The sequence below is a fragment of the Lissotriton vulgaris genome, chromosome 4_1, assembly GCF_964263255.1.
Source record: "Lissotriton vulgaris chromosome 4_1, aLisVul1.2, whole genome shotgun sequence".
Lineage (NCBI taxonomy): Eukaryota > Metazoa > Chordata > Amphibia > Caudata > Salamandridae > Lissotriton > Lissotriton vulgaris.
Genome location: NC_141691.1, coordinates 960489850 through 960509820, shown reverse-complemented (window position 1 = coordinate 960509820; position 19971 = coordinate 960489850). Strand labels below are relative to the sequence as shown.

At 40.3% G+C, this 19971-nt stretch overlaps 1 protein-coding gene across 1 annotated transcript in view; it reads left to right on the top strand.

Moving 5' to 3' along the window:
• Positions 1-19509, top strand: part of CYB5A (cytochrome b5 type A) — a 217317-nt gene extending 197808 nt beyond the window's left edge. Inside the window, exons 4-5 of the mRNA XM_086965225.1 lie at positions 2946-2980; positions 17444-19509. Of these exons, the coding sequence (XP_086821351.1) occupies positions 2946-2980; positions 17444-17525 (117 nt within the window). The 3' untranslated portion in view covers positions 17526-19509. The remainder of the gene's footprint in view (positions 1-2945; positions 2981-17443) is intronic.
• Positions 19510-19971: the final 462 nt, after the last annotated feature.

The window sequence follows — 19971 nt, the reverse complement described above, 5'->3', positions numbered from 1 at the left end:
CATCATGGTTAAGGCTACACACTTGTGGCCCGATCCCCATATGAATGTTATAAGATGTGATTTCGGGTCTCAAAATGTCACAATCTGGACCTATATTGAGAGAGTCCTGAAGAGGTATAGCAGGAGCAGGAGTGCCGCCGTTTTCAGAAGGTCCACTCTAACCACCACGGACAGCGGCACGGACCCCCAGGACTCCATGGAGGAACGAAGGGACCATATCCCCCTGTCCACGTTGCCCTCCACTAGGTCCGCAGCTCTGGGATCTCTTTTCACCCCAGGTACTCCAAACAGGTGGGCTCCCATTGGAGGCATCCCAGCCCGTCTGGGAGGAGGGGCCTGTCCAATGACGTGGGGAATAGTCTTGATTTCTTCCAGTTCACCCTCAATCCTGAAAAGCGGCTAAACTCTTTCAGCTACTCTTAGCACCTCTCAGGTCCTCCACTGTTTCTTAGAGAAATAACAGTAGGTCATCCGGATATAGGGCTATGTAATGGTGGATCCCCCTTACCCTCAGCCCCTCATAGTCTTGCCCAAACCGGGCGCGTAGGCCAGAGGCTCCATGGCCAGTGCAAATAGCAGCAGAGACAGGGGACATCCCTGCTGTGTACCCCTTTCCAAACTCTGACTCCAGGAGATGACCTTCCCCATGCGTACTGTGGCTCTCTGATGCATGTACAGTATTTTCAACCAGGTCACGAAGCCCTCGCTCAGTCCCATTTTCTCCAGTACCTTATACAGATAGTGCCATCTAGACTATCAAACACCTTTTCGATATCTACAGTGAACACTGCTGCATCTTCTTTGGCATAATCCCAGGCGTCTGATATTGCCATGAGTCGTCTTATATGTATTGCTGTGTTCCTTTGCGGAATAAAGCCAGCCTGATCCAAGTGGACTAACTTGTACATGTGCTCTAATAGTGCGGTCGCTATTATTTTGCTCAATATTTCATGGTCCATGTTCAAAATGTATAGCGGCCTATAGGCTATGCGATCATTAGCCGTCTTCCCAGGTTTTACCACTGGAACGATAAGGGCCTCTCTGGTGGTGTCAGGTCGTTTTTTCATTTCTCTAGCTGCCGCCTACCTCGAGACTAACCTAGGAACTAGCTCCGCTGCATAGGTAGAGTAGAATTCTGCCGGTAATCCGTCCGTTCCCTGTCTTTTGTTATGCACCATGTGCTTACTGGCTGCTTTCACCTCGTGTAGGGAGATGTCCGCCCCAACCCCTCGACCTCCTCGAGCTCCAGTCGCGGCAGTCTCATTCTCTCTAGATGTTCCACCTACTATCTCGTCCTGATATGGAGGAGCCCTACGATACAGTCTGGCATAGTACTGGGCAAACATAATGGATCACAGATATGACCATGCCCAGCTGCTTCCATGGCGCTGAGGAGCTCAGTGGATCTCTAGTCCACATCACCCACAGTTGTGCATGTTGTATTTATATTGCATATGCAAATTGCAAACTGTCAATTGAAATCCTTTATTTTCAGCATGAAGTAATATTCTTCTAAATCATTCAGATCTTAAATAATTGCCAAAATGTATGATAAGGTTTGCATATGAGGGCACCTGAACCCATCGCTAGATTGCTAAATGAAGTATTCGGGGTTATTCTCTTTTCTTGTCCTCATATGCCACCACGAATTAATTGTTATTCAAGATACACTCATTCATTTCTGTAAGCATGGGATAATGGGAATAGTATGAAGCTGACCTCTCTTGTAAGAAGTAGCTACTAGCTTCAAGGCATCATCAATAGGTTGAGTACTGGTATATCCTACAGTTGCGTTTATATTAACCACACAGTATTTGTTGCCAAAGAAAGTTTTATTTTCTGCTTAGGCATTGATAGAATCACCCATGTACGGGCAGCCCCTCCATATAGGGAAATAAAAATCTATTGAAATGATGTTGTAGCTGTTCTGTCAGCCATGCTCTAGATTCTCCTTGGGTGGGTTCATGGGGTAGGCGAGAGACTATTTAAGCGCTTGTCTGCCAAGGTTTCCTAGTCCTAGCTTCCTCACCTGAAGCAAGGACGAAAAGTGGGCATGATACCAGTTATAAAGAAGGAAACATCCAGGTTTTTAGCTGCTTCCGAAAAACTGTGAGCGATTTGCAGGCTGAAGTGAATGTGGCAGATTATTCCAAAGTTTAGGGCCACCCCCCCTGGGGAGATGTCTTGGCACATGCACAATACCAAAACATTTACATTTTAAAGGTATTCAGATTGGTGTTTTGGGAAGTTAAAGAGGATAACTTGATCCTTTTAGTCGGATTTCACAATTCAGAAGTGGGAAGAGTCCAATGGGTAAACCTTTTCTCGTGAGTAGTTTTTTAAAAAGTATTAGGTGTCATTTACGGGCAACGAGCCATAAGTACGCTAAAATGGTTGGGCAGTGTATCATGCGTTACCTTTGTTGTTAGCTCGCAGGGCAGTAAAACACACTAAGACTAATTTCAGGCATGACAACACGCGGAGGCAGTGGGTGAAAACCCTGAAGTGAAAAATTACTGTGGTAGTGAAGTACAGTTCTGACATGTCATTTGGTGCTTGACAGTTTGTTCATTTGGAGAGTATTACATTGGGAGTCATTACATAGTGGCCATTACATTAGGAGCTCTTTACTTCAGAGTTAATTTGTAAAGTATTGGTTATAGCCCATATAGAACTGTAATTAACTGTAATATTGATTTGGATGTATCAATTAATTTAGTTAAATGTATTTTGATTTAAAAGTCCTTTCAATACATACATGGTTCCATGTATAGTGTAGTGTTTTCTGTTGTACATAAAGTCGCTGTTAAATTTTTTTTTTTAAATGTCAGTTTGGGCCCATCAGAACAGTCCCCATTGCTTTGTGATTTGCCGCCTGTTTTAATGGACTGATAGTTGACCGCTAAACTGATGTTTAATTATTTTCATTTTTTTTTTAATTTCAGGAATCTCTAATTTCTACAGCCGATACAGATTCCAGGTATAGTATACATTTACATGTAACAAGTTGGAATGCATCTTGGGTTAAAAATATCTCCTGCTTTACCCAAAATGCAGTTGGTTTGGAATAGCAAGGCCATTAGTTTGCAACCTCATTTGATACTAATCAGGTCTTGATAGAACTGTACATAACTCTGCATCTTAAGTTATATGAATAAGAAAATCCCAGTCCCTTGCTATGTTTATTTAGGTTTTGTGTGTTTGTTCTGACAGAAGAAGCAGTACTGGCTAAAGGGTCCAGGGGAAAGTGTGCAAGATGTTCACTACATTTACAGCCAGTATACCTTGTATGAAATATCTGTCGGCCCCTATCTATATGACTTGTGCACAGTCACAGATGGGCTAACGTCTTTGAAGAAGGAGCCATACTAAACTTTGGGGACCATGTTCTCATTTCTCAAGCGCAGTAATGGATTACCACCTCTTGACTATTACTCTTTATTTGTGAAGTAATGTGGTAATTAAGCCAAAAATGTATATTTCTTCGCTTATTTACAAAACAGTTTCTGGGGGCTAGGGCAGCCTTACAAAATACACAGAGCTAATTTGAATTAAAAGAATTGCTTTCTTTCAATCTGAGAGCCTTGAAATGTCATTAATTGTAATACTGACAAACTCTTCCCTTCACAATGGCACAGTTCCAGAATGTCTCCAGGTTGGACAAATCAACCCCCTATTAAAGAAACAGGATCTAGATCCTACTCTGGCTTAAAACGACCACCTTCTCAGGTCTCCCTTCACTGATTCAGAGCATGAAAACCGGTGTGTCCTCACAATAAAAACATTGCATTTGGTATTTACTTGACAAGCATAGATTTGATTTTCTGCACAAAGTATGCTACTATAAATGTATTTGATGACATCCACAGAAACTTCGGTAAAGGTCATACTGTATCTCCTAAATGCCTTGTGTGACAGATGAGTTTATAATACCCCTGCACACTCTTCAACACAGAATGGGGTTTGCCAACACTGTATTAAAATGGCTCCACTCGTATCTATGATCACTCGTAACTGCTTAAACATGGAAAGTCTTGTTTAGAACCTGTCGCCATGCCATGTGGTTTTCAGTGGGGCTCCATTTTGGCACCAAACCTTTTAAACATTTTGTTGAACCTCGAATGAAAAATTCAATATGAACTGTGTCTCACTCCAGCAGTATGCCTGCCATATCCAGATGTGTCTTTCATCAGCGAATCTTCCAAGGTAATTTCCACTTTCAAGACTCCAAGTGCATCAAATTAAACAATGGATCAATCAGAGGTACATTAAAGTCAAGGGATGGTTTTTTTTCTTTTCAGCCCTAATCCCTGGCCGAAAGCACTTGAGGGTGCTCGCATCTTTACAAATGCAGATATACCGGCCAAATCCATGGAATGCATTTTAAAGGAAACCCTACATTTTAACGACCACATCCAAGCATTGACTAAAGCAGCAAACTTTTATTTACCACAATTCAGGACCATCAAGAACATTGTATCTGAACATGATCTTAATTTCCTGCCAAAACATACTGTCAAAACTTTAGTTATCTCTCACCTCAATTATCAATGTGCTATTCTTACTAGACTCCCAAACAGTCCTGATTGAGAGCCTTTATCCTTACTGACTGAGGCATGAAGCAGTTAGCTAACCTGTCTCACCTATAAAGTTTCAAAGAAATACACCGACCTTGTGTATTTTTTTTAAAGACAATACAACATGTATCAACAAATGACTAGGACATCAACGTACACTCACCCATATCCCCCCCCCCACTTGTCCTACGAGAAATGTGTTCGAGAAATCGAAGCATTCTGTCAGTGCACATACAATATTATTACTTTGCATTCGATGATTTTGTAACCATGAACACCTCCCTTCCGTGTCATCCATTAATCTTCGTTCAGGTGTGCCAGTAAGTATGCTGTTAGGGGTCCCAAAATATCTTTGGGTCTCGATGTTCTAGGTAACTATTGCACATACAGTTCAGTTGGGAGCTACAGTAGTCATATCTATCATCCAGTTCTTCTTGGTGGGTTTAACTCTGCTGCCCCAGTGGAGGGTCACCCTTCGGTTTGCCATTAGCAGGGTTAGCTAGTTGAAGGCCGTTAACCAAATCTAGAAGCATACAACAGGGTTGCATACTATTTGTTCTAGTACAATATCAGAAAGAATATTGTTAACTTGAGTTCAAAAGACCTCGTGTAATTTCAGATGCAAAAATAACCTCTCTTGACACTCCTTTTTAAACCGCACTTGTCAGGTGGTTTTCTGGCACCGACCCAACTCCAGCCCCATCCCCTCCTCCCAAGATTTCCTATATATTTTGCAGTCCAAGCAGGAAATGTTGCTAATTTTTTTATTTTTAAAAAGCATAACACACTTGTGCTTCCAAAAAAGTGTCACATAAGCAAAAATGCCTACACTACTCCTGTTCAGTTTCCATTTTTTGTGAGATCTTTTTATTTTAAAAAAGCGTGTCTTTGTAACTGCCTTAAATGCTACATAATAGACCCACATCTATTAATCGGACACTCGCTGTTTTATCCCCTATTGTACATATTCAGATATCTGGTGTCGCAGATTTAAGCCCCTTTGACTTATCTATCATTGCTTCTCTGTGAAAATGTTCTCCTTCTATTACTACCACTCTATTCCATGTGAATTCGACTCACAAATGCAGTCACCTAAAATGTTCCTCCTTTATTATTACCTCTCATCATGTGCATATTTAATTTGCTTTACTCCCAAATATCTGCCACTTGTTCTTATCCAGCTTTGCTGCCTGGATAAAACCTCATCCTTCTCCTTCAGTGCAAACTGTACTTGCCCGTAAAAATTAATTTTTGATGCTGTGTACAAATTGTCCTTTCTTTAGAATGATTATTACCACCATCTCTGTAACCTGTACTAAGTATTTCGCGCCCAAGATAAATAGGATTACTTTAGAAGTCATCCCAGGGTCATTGATAATCATCCTACTACTATAGACGTAGTTTTCACATCCTCAGACATCATCAAGCTCTTGAAGTCATCAGCAGAGTTTAGAAACTGGATCTTGATGGCGTGAGGATGACTTGAAAATGATTATCTGATGACTTCACAAGGTGTCACTATCACCGATGACTTCTGGAGAATTTAAGAATGAATATATGATTACTTCATGAGATCCAATTGTTCTTGAGGATTTGAAAATAATCCTCCAAATCACCACAAGCATAATTTCTTTTTAACATTATGAAATTGCTCCTGATGTTTTGAGAATGATTTGCTAATCTGCCTTATATCTTACTTGTGTGTGTAATATTCAGTACAATGCTTAAAAGTTTCATTCTTTATAAACAAAGCTTGCATAAAACATCTAAAATAACTTCTTGATGCCAAATAATGGAAGCACTTAAAGCAGTTGCACTTAAGCCTTTTGTTTCCCCTCTCCCAAAAAAATATACATTATAATTTAACAAAGTATTGCTTACACTTAACTTGAAGAAATATGTTAATTGCAGCTATCCTGTTCAGGTGAAGGGTTATAACACTGGGCCTTATAGAAAAATTATCAATGCTGTCAGAAGAAACTTGTCAGATCACATGTTGCAGTTTAGAAGGCTGTCACAACCAGTCTTTTCCGGCGGTAAATGAGTTTACAAAGAACAAGGGGATTTAATGACTAGAAACATATCCATTCCATTGCTAACAATTCGAAGGGTCACTAAAAGGTAGCAAAACGGCGACTGTGCCTCCTAGTGCTCCGAAGTGTCTGTGACACCCTTGGCTCACTAAAATATTTCTACAGCCAGAGGAGATGTATTTCAATCAACCAGTTGTCTAAATCTTCTCTGTCTATTCTTAAGGTTTCTGAATACAGATCCCCCAAAAAGTTGCTAAAGGCTGCCTTGATTTTACTGCTTTCATCAGTGGTTTCATTTGTCTCCTCATTCTGGATCTTCTTGATATAATTCCTGCTTCTGTCTAGTTTCTCTTTCCAGGCAAGCAACTTTCCACAAATCTCCCCATGCGCAAACTCCCTAGTTTTGCTAGCTTCCCATTGCCGTTGCACCTTCTCCTCTACTTTTAATGTAAACTTTAGCTTCAGGTAATCCAGTGCTTCTTCTAATCTTTCTTTTATCCACACATATATATTTTTTCCTTTAGCACATCTTCTGATCTTGCAATCTCCTCTTCGAACTGCAAGAACCACACCTTTTCTGTCCTGTTCCAGGCTACTGAGAGATTCTTAAAGGTCCCTCTTAGCTATGCCTTCAAATGCAGGCCAGACCATATGTGTGGGGGTGAGGTGATATTGCAACAAAATAACTCCTCTGTACCCCTCACTACCTCTGGAACAATCTCTGGCTGTAGGAAGATTCTCCCGTTGACCATCCACCAAAATATGCCTCATGATCAGACAGGTGGATAGGCAGATGTTCTAGCCCCGGGACCTTCTCCTCTTCTTTACTATCAATGAATAAATAGTCCAATCTTGAGGGGTGATCGTTTTCCCCCTGTAAAAGATGTAGTCACTACTGACCCCCTTTACCCTTCGCCTCCTGTCACAAATGTTAAAGTTCTCTACCACGGCGAGGAGATATTCCCTACTTTTTGAGGACCTGTCCAGTTTATTATCCAACAAGATTGTAAAATCCCACCTAAAATAATAGGGGCATTAAATTCATTCAACAAATAAAGCAAATAGCTGGGTCAGTGGGGTGACATTGACAGTGTTGGGGCCATAGTAACTATGGTGCATGAGCTTTGCTGTATATTTATTTCAGTAGTTCTCCAATGCCCACATTTGTCTGCTCTGTACCTCACTCTTCCCACTCCTGAGTTTGCCTTGAACAAAACAGCTTTGCTGTTACTGCAATACTCTTGATCAGTAACTACCACATTCTCCACCCATCTTTGTTTAGAGAAGAGTTCTTTACATTCCTGCCTCAATAAATAGGTTTGCTGAAGCTGTGGCGGGGGAGGTTGAGATAAGGAGCCGCAGTCCAGAGGACTTGTTTGAAGTTGAGCCCGATACCGAGGACTTTGGGTGTCAGAGGTTGGTTAGTGCTCACCGGAGGTGATATGAGGACAATAAAAAAAAAAAAAAAAGTGAGATAAAAACAAGAGTGATTGTAGAGCCGAAGCAACACTGCCATCTACAGGACTTAACAAAATTCATATAGGATGCTAACGGAATTATTCATCTCAAATAAATGGTAAAAGAAATGTAAAAGTAAAAACACTTACTTTACTTTTTCATTTTTAATCTGCCGAGATTAATGTTGAAGTAATTACACCGAAATAATCACATGGAGCATATTAAACACTGTTACTGGGGATAGCAGTGATTCTGCAGATTTGGTCCTGCATTTTTGGGCCCACTGGTTCTGAGGATTCACCTCCTTTACTGGATCAATTACTCTCACTTACTTAATAAATTGGTCCTCTGATGAATATTTATACGTTGCACTGAGGGGAAAGAGAGTTAAATTTCTTGTCCAACTAGCCTGATTACAATTACCTATGCAACTATTTGGCTACACAATGAGGACCAGGAATCGGCAGCCAAGTTCAAGGGTGTTTATTACAAGTTCTAGATCAGATTCAAATATATCTCTCTTAAGATCATACTATAGAAGTATAAAATAGCACCAAGGAGGCCAAGCCACCTAAAGAAGTTGAGACAGACAAGAATTAGGTACACAAGCAGCTCTGTAGCTGCAATACAAATTAAAGCACTTGGTGTTCAGAAAACAATCTTTGTTGGTCCTTTCCATACATTAGCAAGCTAAATCCTTCAGGCGGCGCAGGTCAAAGCACAGAAATGCTCAGAATGCAGAAATCAAATAACTCTATTGCAAATAATAGGGATTAGGCAAAAGACTGCAAGCAATATTAGCAGTAGCATTTCGGAAGCTCAGTCCAGAGTCTTCAATAGGTTGGAAATAGGTGTTGGTCTGAAGCACACTTGGGGAAATTGACGAAAAGTCTTTGAGTCCATTCAGAGGGCAATGGGATTTGGGAAATGGTTCAGGGCAGAGTCAACGGAAAGTTCTGCATACAGTCTGCAGAAAGGGGTTTAGCAAAGAAGTTCAGCATGCTGTCTGCAAGAAAGTCTGAAGCCCTCTGCCTTGCTCAGCGAGAGCAAACGATAAGTTATAATCTGTGGTCCGTCTGCAACTTCTTTTTTGTTGCATCAATAGAAGTTCATTGTATTTGTTTCAATCTCTTTATGGATTCACATGGTACACACTGGAACAGTAGAGAAAAATCCCACTCTGGACATGTGTACACAGTCTTGGTCACAAGCTGAGGCTTGAGCACAATAGTCCATTATTCCTCCTCCGGTATCGCATGTGCTCGCAGTTAACAAAAAAAAAACCCAGACATGTAGCTGTTTCTGTTACAAATAATGCATCTATTCTACACTAGCAATTCATGGGAAAACCTGCTAGAAAAACAAGTCAGCAAATTACAGAAGCACATTAGATTTTATGGGACAAGGATTCAGGCCTTTAAAGTAAAACTGATACCTTAAGACATTAAATCAATGATGCACATTTAATGACATGTGTGCATTTAAACATATGTATATAATATTTCTTTAGTATGTTTAGTTCATAGTGCATAAATTATACAGTAAGCAATGAAATTGCACAATAGCATGTGCGACCAGGTACTATTTTGAAAGTACATATATGTAACAATAAAGCATACATTAAATCAGCTTTATAGCTTGACTTGTACTAATATTGTACATACATAAGGGTCATTTAAACAGTTACACAGATAATATAGCACACGGTTATTAATTTTGTGTAAGGCTCCAGCAATTAAGTAAAGCGGCTGGTTTAAAATAAACTACACATTATTACATTTCACCTTTTCAAAGTACCACACATTAAAACTGTAAATCTTTTTAATTGCAATGAAGCTTATATGTTTTATTATTACATCAGCCATTTTATTAATCATATCATAAATTGTTTTTTAAATCATTTATTTTAAATGATCTAGTGCAGATGAGTTCCAAATTAAACATCAAATCTATTTCTTTTGCTATTAGCAAACTTTCTATGAGGACTGTAAATTCTACAGTAAAGACTCTCTGCAACCACAGTGTCAAGTGCAACGTGTGCAAGAATCACTATGGCACATAAGGCTCATGTGCAAGGTGCAGGTTCATTTTGGGTGTCATGTATCGGGCCTACTTAAGATTTTAGTGATATTTAAATAATTGACAACTTTGCGCTTCACCAGCAGGAATCGTAATACCGAGTTATGTTCACAGCTTGTTTGAAATTCAAAATTTGTCATTGGATTACTCTTTCATAAAAGTAAGGTGATGTTACATCCACCTTTCATTTCTATGGCTATTTCTGAGTTTCATGATAAACCATTTAACTGAATCTGGCAGATTTCAGCTCTTATGTGGAATGTAGGTTATTAGTTGGAAAAGGAGAGCACCAGGGACAGTGCTGATTACTAAGAAGGGCAACTGAACTCTAGATATCTATACATTTAAAACTATTATGAATATCACATAAGACTAATTTTATATTCTTGAATTTGTCTTTATTCTTTTTTTATAAAAATATATTTGTTATATCATAGAAAAAACTTTCACATATATCAATTTTCATATACAAATTCCATTAATGCACATTCCCTTTGATTTATATAAAACCACATACATACATTTGCCTAATGAAGGATATGACAGTAGACCATTAATCCAATGAACTTTGCAAGTTTAACTTTTAGCTGGCCTAATAAATGATAGAACATTCATATTCAATTCAATGGCAACATACACATGATTTACTCCAATCCAATGTGCAGAGACTGGTGACACATGTTGGAAACTAACAGCCTACACTGAATAGTACAATCGCGTAGTGATCTTGTAGTAGTACAGCTGATTATGTTTAAGTGGCTTTTGGCACTGCAATTTGAAGCGTAGCACTTTACAAAACTGGGTACGCAAAATACAGGTTGGGCAGATTTCGCTTGGCATCTTAAAAGATTGGTTTCATTTGATTCTACACAGTCTTATAGACATGCTTCCGAGTTGAAACTCAGACTTGTATTTCATACATGGGAAAATTGTTCCTCTTCGAACTGGTGTGTTACACAAGTGTCCAAGAGGCTGAATAAAAATAAAAAAAGGAAACGTGGCTGAAGGAAAAGTGTTATAGATAAATAACTGTCCGAGGCATGTATGCTGTAGATCGCATGCTTTGCATACTCCTGCCATTAAGTGTTTGGTCCGTATGTTTGCAAGTTGTTTTTCTTAGAAGAAGTCTTTCCAGTCACAAGGTAAGGTGACTCCTCCTTTCGGTGATAGTGCGCATGGGCATCAACTCCATTGTTAAATTGTTTTTTTCCGCCATAGGGTTCGGCCGTATATATCACTGCCCTTCGGTTCGAAACGTCTTTCGGGTTCCCCTCGGTGCGCAGTCAGTCCACAGTACCATCAACGGTATTATTTCCGTATGTGTTTCCTTGTTCTACGCATAACGAATCTGTCAACAAATTGTCCATCTTCAATCGAAAACCTCATGGGCGGCCGTTGGGCCCAGGCGCATCAGAACAGCCTTCTGCCGATGGAATGGACCCCTTTCCAATTCTATCCTCTGTGCCACGCCAAGTACCCTAACACTGACCAACATCAAGATTGTAACTTGTGCCTCTCTCCAGAGCACAAGGAAAACTACTGTGACGCTTGTAAATCGTTTGGTCTAAGAAGACTGTACGCGACCCTCTGGCTCGACAATGAGAAATGCAACGTCAAAGCATTCAACACACTCCGGATGTCTTCGGCGAAGATCCGGAGCAAGAGGAGATTGAAGCGTCTGCTGCAGAAGAACAGGCCTGCTCCGCTTCAGAGTCCAATCCGGAGCTTGAGATCGATCTGCAGTCTGAAAAAGTGCCTCCTGGACAAGGTGCCATGCGTACCGAAGACCCCTTGCCCCCTAAAACCTCTTCCAAAATACATAAGGCTTCATAAAGACCTCTGCCTTCTGGTCAACGTAATCACCGAGACATTGTTACCGATGCTACGCCAGACAGCTCACCACCAAAACAGACCGTCATGCCTTCCGGCTCGGGACCGAGTGAAAATTATCTTCGGATCCGAAATCATCAGGATCGAAGGACAAAGCTAGTACAGAGCCAAAACCCTCTACTCTGAAACAAAAACACACCTCAGAGCCGAAATCTTCCACTACCGAGGAGTAAGTCCATTTTCACGCACAAATCCAAGGACTGTCTCCCTGAGCTTCCAGAACTAATTCTAATCATTCTTAAAGCCAAATTAGATCCTAAGCAGAAACAAAATTATATTCATCCTGATACAGGACATATTTTTGCTAAAACAACATCAAAACGTAAACTTCCCTCAGAGGACCCTGCCTACAAGATTCCTCTTAAAAAGGACTTGGCTACTAGCCCTGCTTATCCTGCCCCTGTCCACATCCACTATCTTCTCCACACTTAATAATTGAGGTTCCATTACATAAAACACCTCAGGGATCGCCACAAACAGATCCAGCTAGGGATCATACGGATGAGGACACCGTTTTGCCTGTAGACCCATTGAATGACTACACCATTGACCCTCCAGTATATAATCAGCCAGATCTTTATCCTGCAAAGCCTTCACCTCCAGGCGATAATATAGGATATCAACAACTTATTGTTAGGGCAGCAGAATAGCATGTGGTGGCCTTCCATAAAGAGTCCTTAGAAGAAGACTTTTTATTTGAAACACTTGAGTCCACACACCGGTCCGGTAAATCACTCCTTATGCTCAAAGGCATGATGAGGCATGCAGACCATATCTTTAAAGACCCTGTATGAGCATGAGTGGATAAAAAATACAAACCCTCACCATCTGATCCTGTGTCCATCAAGGGACAATTACCTCTGGACTCCCTAGTAGTGGCCATTGCTCGCAAAAGAGCTAATTCACAAACCTCTGGTGATACACTTCCCCCAAACAAAGAATCAAAGCTCATTGATGCATCAGGAAAACTAGTAGCTGTTCAAGTCGCTAACCACTGGCACATCGCAAACACACAGGGCCTACTAGCCAGGTATGACAGGACACACTGGGATGAAATAGAGCACTTGCTCCAATACCTTCCAGAAGAACACAAAGCTAAAGTGCAACCGTTAGTAGAAGAGGGGAAACCAATCTCTAACTGATCAATCAGCTGTGTTTTAGATGCAGCTGACACCGCAGCTAGGGAGATTAATACCAGCATTCTCCTTAGAAGGCGTGCATGGCTTAGGATTTCGGGATTATAACTGAGGTCCAATAGTCCATTATAAATACCCCCTTTGACAAAGGACACCTGTTTGGTCCTGTAGTCGACCAATCCCTAGAAAAAGTTAAAAAAGATACCAAGGTGGCCAGACCATGGGAGTACTCCAGTCACCATCTAATAGAGACTCCTTTGTCACTCTTTTTACAGAGCAGGGTTTAAAACAACGTCCTCAGACCCAAATGCTTACTCTTACAAAAGCAAAACCCATTTCTCCCTCTCTAGAGGTTTCTATAGAGGAGGGTATAGAGGAAACCATTCCAAGGGTAGGGGTAAAGGCACCACACCACGTAACACACCTTCCCCTAACAAACAGTGACTTGCTCACACTTCCACCCCGATCACTTAACACCTGTCGGGGGAAGAATTCTACAATTTCTACCTATTTGGCAATCCATAACAACCGACAAATGGGTGATCGACATTATCCAATATGGTTCTTGCCTGGAGCTTCACACCAATCCGCCAAACATACCACCTCGCATTCACAAACTGTTGTCAGATCACTTAATTACACAAACAGGAAGTGCAATCTCTCTTAGAAAAAGGAGTAATAGAACCAATTCCATTACAGTACCGAGGTATCCCCAAAAAGGACGACTTCTTGAGACCCATTTTGGATCTCGGAGCATTAAACCTATACATACTGTTAGAACACTTCCATATGGTGACGCTCCACAGGTGCTTCCACTTCTACAACAAGGTGATTTTATGTCCACACTAGACTTAAAAGATGCATACTTTCACATTCCTGTCCATCCAACTCATCGCAAAGATCTCAGATTTTAGATAGCAGGCAAACCCTATCAGTTCAAGGTACTCCAATTCGAGTAACTACTGTGCCCAGAGTGTTTACCAAATGTCTAGCTGTAGTAGCAGCTCTTCTCAGAAGACAACAAATTCACGTCTTCCCCTACTTAGACGACTGGCTCATCAAAGCCAGCACACATCAAAAGTGTCTCAAATCCACTTAGACCATGCTAAACTTACTCTACTGATTGGGCTTCACAGTGAACTTGCAAAAGTCTCCTCTACAGCCCTTACAAATACATTCCTATCTGCGAGCAACTCTCAACAATCCTATAGTTCTAGCTTTTCCCAGTGCAGCCAGAATTCGCAATCTTGAAACTCTGTTATTACAGTTTCAAGCCACTCAAACCTTAACAGCCAAAACTTTTATGCAATTGTTAGGAATGATGGCATGCATTGCATTAGTGCCTCACGCAAGACTGCACATGCGATCTCTATAGGAATGCTTAGCATGTCAGTGGAATCAGTCACAGGGTCAATTAACAGATCTAGTGTTGGTAGACAACTGTGCCCATCGCTCTCTGCAGTGCTGGAACCCACAACACTTATCAAAAGGGCTGCCTTTCATCGACCCTGTTCCACAGATCGTGCTAACAGCAGATGCATCTCTCACCGGTTTGGGGGTCCATCTCCACAATTACACAATTCAGGGTCTCTGGGACATCAAGCACAAATGTCTCCACATCCACTATCTAGAGCTTTATGCAGTATTTTTTGCACTCATAAGCTTTTCAGTCTCATCTCATACACAAGGTTGTCTTAGTCCGCATGGACAACATGACAGCCATGTACTATATACAAAAACAGAAGGGGACACACACACTCCAGCTGTCGCTCCTCTCTCAGACCATCTGGAACTGAGCAATTCATCACAAAATTCATCTTCTGTCAGAACACCTCCCAGGAGTCAACAATCAAATTGCCGATCACCTCAGCAGGAGACAGCAAATACACGAGTATTCTTAAAAAAATTGGGGATTTCCACAAATATATCTGTTTGCCACATTGGACAACGCAAAATGCCCAAACTTAGTCTCCATGTTCCCACACCCAAAGGCAATGCCCTATGGATCAATTTGTCAACGATATTTGCCTGTGCTTTTCCGCCTCTCCCACTCCTTCTGTTTCTGGTTCCAAAGCTCAGGCAAACATCACTCACACTGATTTTAGTAGCTCCCACATGGGCCCATGAGCCATGGGACAACACACTTCTAGAACTCTCAATATTCCTACATCAAAAGCTACACCTCCGTCCCAGCCTTCTCACTCTGAACCATGGAGAAATCAGACACCCCAACCTCAAGGAGCTCAACCTAGCGATTTGGCTCCTGAAGTCGTAGTTTGGATACTTAAATTTGCCACCAGACTGTATGACTATTCTAAAAGAAGCAAGAAAGCCCACTACCAGAGCTTGGTATGCCGCAAAAATGGAACCAATTTGTTATTTATTGTAATAACAACAAAATTAACCCTTTAGATGCTTCTGTTCAAAATACTGTTCATCTTCTGCACCTACAGCAATCTAATTTAGCGTACACATCTATCCGATTGCACCTTGCTGCAGTGGCTTCATATCTGCAAAACAGACATCATTTATCTTTGTTCAAAGTCCGTGATTAAAGCCTTTATGGAAGGCTTAAACAGAGTAATTCCACCCAGAATACCTCGAATACCTCTAGCATCGGTATGGAATCTCAACATTGTACTTACAAGACTCATGGGTCCGCCCTTTGAGCCAATAAACAATTGTCCTTTACAGTTCCTTTCATGGGAAGTTGCCTTTCTCATTGCAATCACTTCATTAAGGAGAGTTGGTGAGCTACAGGCATTAACCCTGGAAGAACCCTACTTTCAGCTTCATAAAGATAGAATTGTTTTTCGCACTAACCCTAGCCAATCAGCTGAGTTACCTGTGTTCTTCCCTCAACTTGATTTCTGTAGCAGAACGAGCACTTGACACATTTGTTGTCAGGAGAGCATTACTGTATTATATTGACAAAACAAAAGATTTTCGTAAAACAAAGCAACTCTTTGTTGCATTTGAACCACCTCCCAAAGGTAATCCTATCACTAAATCTAGCATTTCAAGATGGATTGTTAAATGCATTCAAACTTGCTATGCAAAAGCAAAAATAACGTTATCTTTACCCCCTAGAGTGCATTCCACTTGCAAAATAGGGGCATCTATGGCCTTTTAAGGTAACATTCCCATGGCCGACATATGTAAAGAAGCAACATGCTCTACACCACACACGTTTACCATACACTATTGTGTGTGGATGTGTTAGCACGACAACAAGCAAATGTAGGCCAAGCAGTTCTTAAAACACTTTTTCAAACAACTGAACCATCTACTGGTTAGCCACCGCTTTGGGAGAATAATGCTATATACTCATGTAAAGCTAGAGTATCTACAGCACACATGCCTCATGCGTATTATGTTACTTACCCAGTAAGCATCTGTTCTTGGCATGTAGAGCTGTAGATTCACATGTGCCCTCCCACCTCCCTGGTCACCTGTAGCTTTTGCAGTTCTCCTTATTTACATTACATATGCTTGGGCATCTCATTACTACACTCACTTACTCCATTCTCACCCTCTTACGGGAAAACAATCTAACAATGAAGTTGATGCCCTTGTGCACTATCACCGAAAGGAGGAGTCATCTTACATCGTGACTGGAAAGACTTCTTCATGGAAAAACAATTTGCCAACACCCTGACCCAAAATTAGATGGCGCAGCATGCAAAACATGTGAATATACAGCTCTACATGCCAAGAACAGATGCTTACTGGGTAAGTAACATTATCTCTTTCTTTACTTTGGTCAAATATTTTCGCTTGATGGTGAAATTGAATTCCATTCACTAGCAATTTCGCTATAAAATCTCACTTTTATGTTTTGCATGTTCAATTCCTTCCATCCACAAAAATGGTGGGTGGAGAAGGAGTGGTGAAGGGCTAAACAAAAAGTCTTGAATCAGGAAGTGGGTCATATCTAAATCTCGTACCAAAAAGATGACATGAGGTACATTATTGCATATTACATTGTGGATCCTCGAATTGAGTGTACTCGCATCTGAATTGGAGATTCCTTAGTACAATTTTGTTATTTCAATACATTTTGATGGATATTTTTGCAGAAAATACAGAAATAAGAGAATAACAAGAAAGAAAGAACCACAATATGGGTTCTATTCAACCATAAAAATAGCACAAGCAATCAAACAGTGCAATGATACATACAAGTTGGTGGATGAAACCACACATTACTTAACTTAGAAGTGACTATTGTAACTCTTGATATAATGTACTTTCTTGTGTTCTCTTTTAGCTGGTGGACTAATTGGGTGATCCCAGCCTTATCAGCCATCACTGTGGTCTTCATGTATCGGTTTTACACATCAGAAGGGTAATGGAGGACTCTCCAAAGAAGACTAGTACAGAATCTCTTCCAGAAAAGAGCGACTATTTCTGAAACCCTACATCTCCTGTCCAAATCAGTTTAGCAGCAGCAGATATTGCAACCTCCTGTTTGCAGTAAACGGCACCCAATGGAAAACTGTTCTGGCATATGTGTAATTGTTCTGCCTCCACTGACATGTTCCTAAGTCTGTTTTTTAAACGTTACTTTTTCTTTTGAGAATCATTTCTTAAGATTGTTCCTCATTCTCTGCCAACAGCCTTCGATGCTTATACTGTATCTCTTGGCTTCACTGTCTTGAATTATGTGAATGAATACTTTAGCGACTCTCATGACTGATTTGTATGATTGTTTATAAAACATTATTCAAATCTTCTGTATGTTAATCGTTAACACTCAAGTGTCACTGCACGAAATGAAAATTCACAACTCAATTAGGTTTCCCTTTCTGAAAACTACTGTAAATTTTAGACGAGCTGTTATCCTGGCAGGATAGATCGCCAGTGGTGCCGCTAAAGGCAGAATATATTGTCAGTGCTTCAAGTGAATAGACTTTACAAACCAAGAGAAGCTATACGGGTGAGGGTATTCACTCTAAACTGTGTCTTGTCTCACTATCATAAGCTAGAAATGTATATTTGTGTGGCCTTTGTGAATGCAGTGCACTAGCCTCCTGAGTTCTTCAGTGTACCTTTGATGGGTGAGTATGACAGTGCTGTTTGCCCTTCTATTCGGCATTTGACTTGGTATGCAGTCCACTAGGGCCTTCCATTGTTACTGTATTATTACACACTTCCATCCCATGCCACAATTTTGAAAATGACTCGTCTGTTAGAACATTTTGTGCCTTTAAGTTGTAATGGAAGCACTAAATTGGTGGTGTTTTTACAATCCGCCATTTTAATAAGCCTGTACAACTTACTCACATTAGAAGTCCACATATGAACAGTGGCACTGGTGTTATTTTTTTAAACTGTAGTCAAAGAAGGCCATTTACAAGATTCATTTTAAAGCATTAAAGGCTAATGTAAACTACTTTACCCAGAAGTAAGATTCTTGAAACATTTTTATTACCTGAAAGATTTTTGTTTCTTTCACTATATTTCTGTGAAAGGTAGTTTCGTTGGGGGGGTGGGAGGGCGGGAGGGCATAATATCATTTTACATAAAAGAATTGTTTCAGATAGTGACTAGGAGGTGCTCGCACTGAACCGGCCAATATTCATACTTCTCCAACAAAAGGCAATTAAATTAAATCCGATCTGCTCTGTGGATCACTTTTGTGGATCATAAGGTAATTATGGTACTAGATACCTTTTTTTACTTGATCTGACAGACTATCCTTGTGAGTGTCTGAAATCGCACCGTTCCTCTCCTATACAAAGTGTTCTTGTGAATACACACACACGTACCTCAGGATAGCAGTGGGCTGCATTCAACAATCCTGTATCTTTCTCCTATATCTTTCTCAAAACAAATTTAATGCATTATCAACCAGCTGGGTAATGATGCAAATTGCCATCAGTTTGTATGGGCGAAAACTCCTACTAACAACATTCTAGACTAAGAGTTGTGTCGAACTGAATACTCTGTTGGAACTTGACAAATATCCCCTCTACCTTATTGCCTCAGGCAATAATGCACTTGCAATTACAGCAGATACAGCATCTGCCACATTTGTGTTAGAGTATCCTGTCCGCCAGACTCTAAATAAGGCCTTTGGTTTCCAAATGACAGTATGTTAAAGCAGCACTTTTCTAAGAGTAGGCATTCAGTGACAAAATAATTTAGTATTTGATATGCTTGTAAATTCTAATGTATTCTTTTTAACTTCTCGAAAGCATGAATAGTGTTTTTAATGTCTAGCTGGAACCTAAGTTTAGTCTTTAGCAAACACAATTCTTCTATTAAAATTATTTTATACTGTGTAATAAACATTTAATGAACGCATTCCTAATTAAAATAATTTCAAATGTGCATGTGCCTTTCTTACAAAGTTTTGTAAAATTACAAGTCACAAATGACCATGCTAATTTTTGTGAACACTGATGCATGCTAACTAAATACATTTATCCCCCTATAGGAGTTTTTCACATTCATTTGATTTCACAGTTCATACGCTGCATGTAAACCTGTTTCACTGGTTTTAATCTAGTGCTGGTCACTGGTCGTTTTTCTCAGGCATGTCTAAAATAGTTTGTTTTGGAACATTTTCCCATGTTGGGTATTCTCCTCTATCTTTGTCTTAAGGTTATTCCCTGCCTACAAAATACATACTTGGTGATCTTACGCACACTGAAAATCAAACTGTGAGCTTCAATTACATTTTGAAGGACTAAAACAAAACCTATTGTACTCCATATAAAAAATTGTATTTTAAAGATTACAAACCTATTTTGATCAAAGATCTACATTGCAGAAAACAAAGGTATGGTAGGA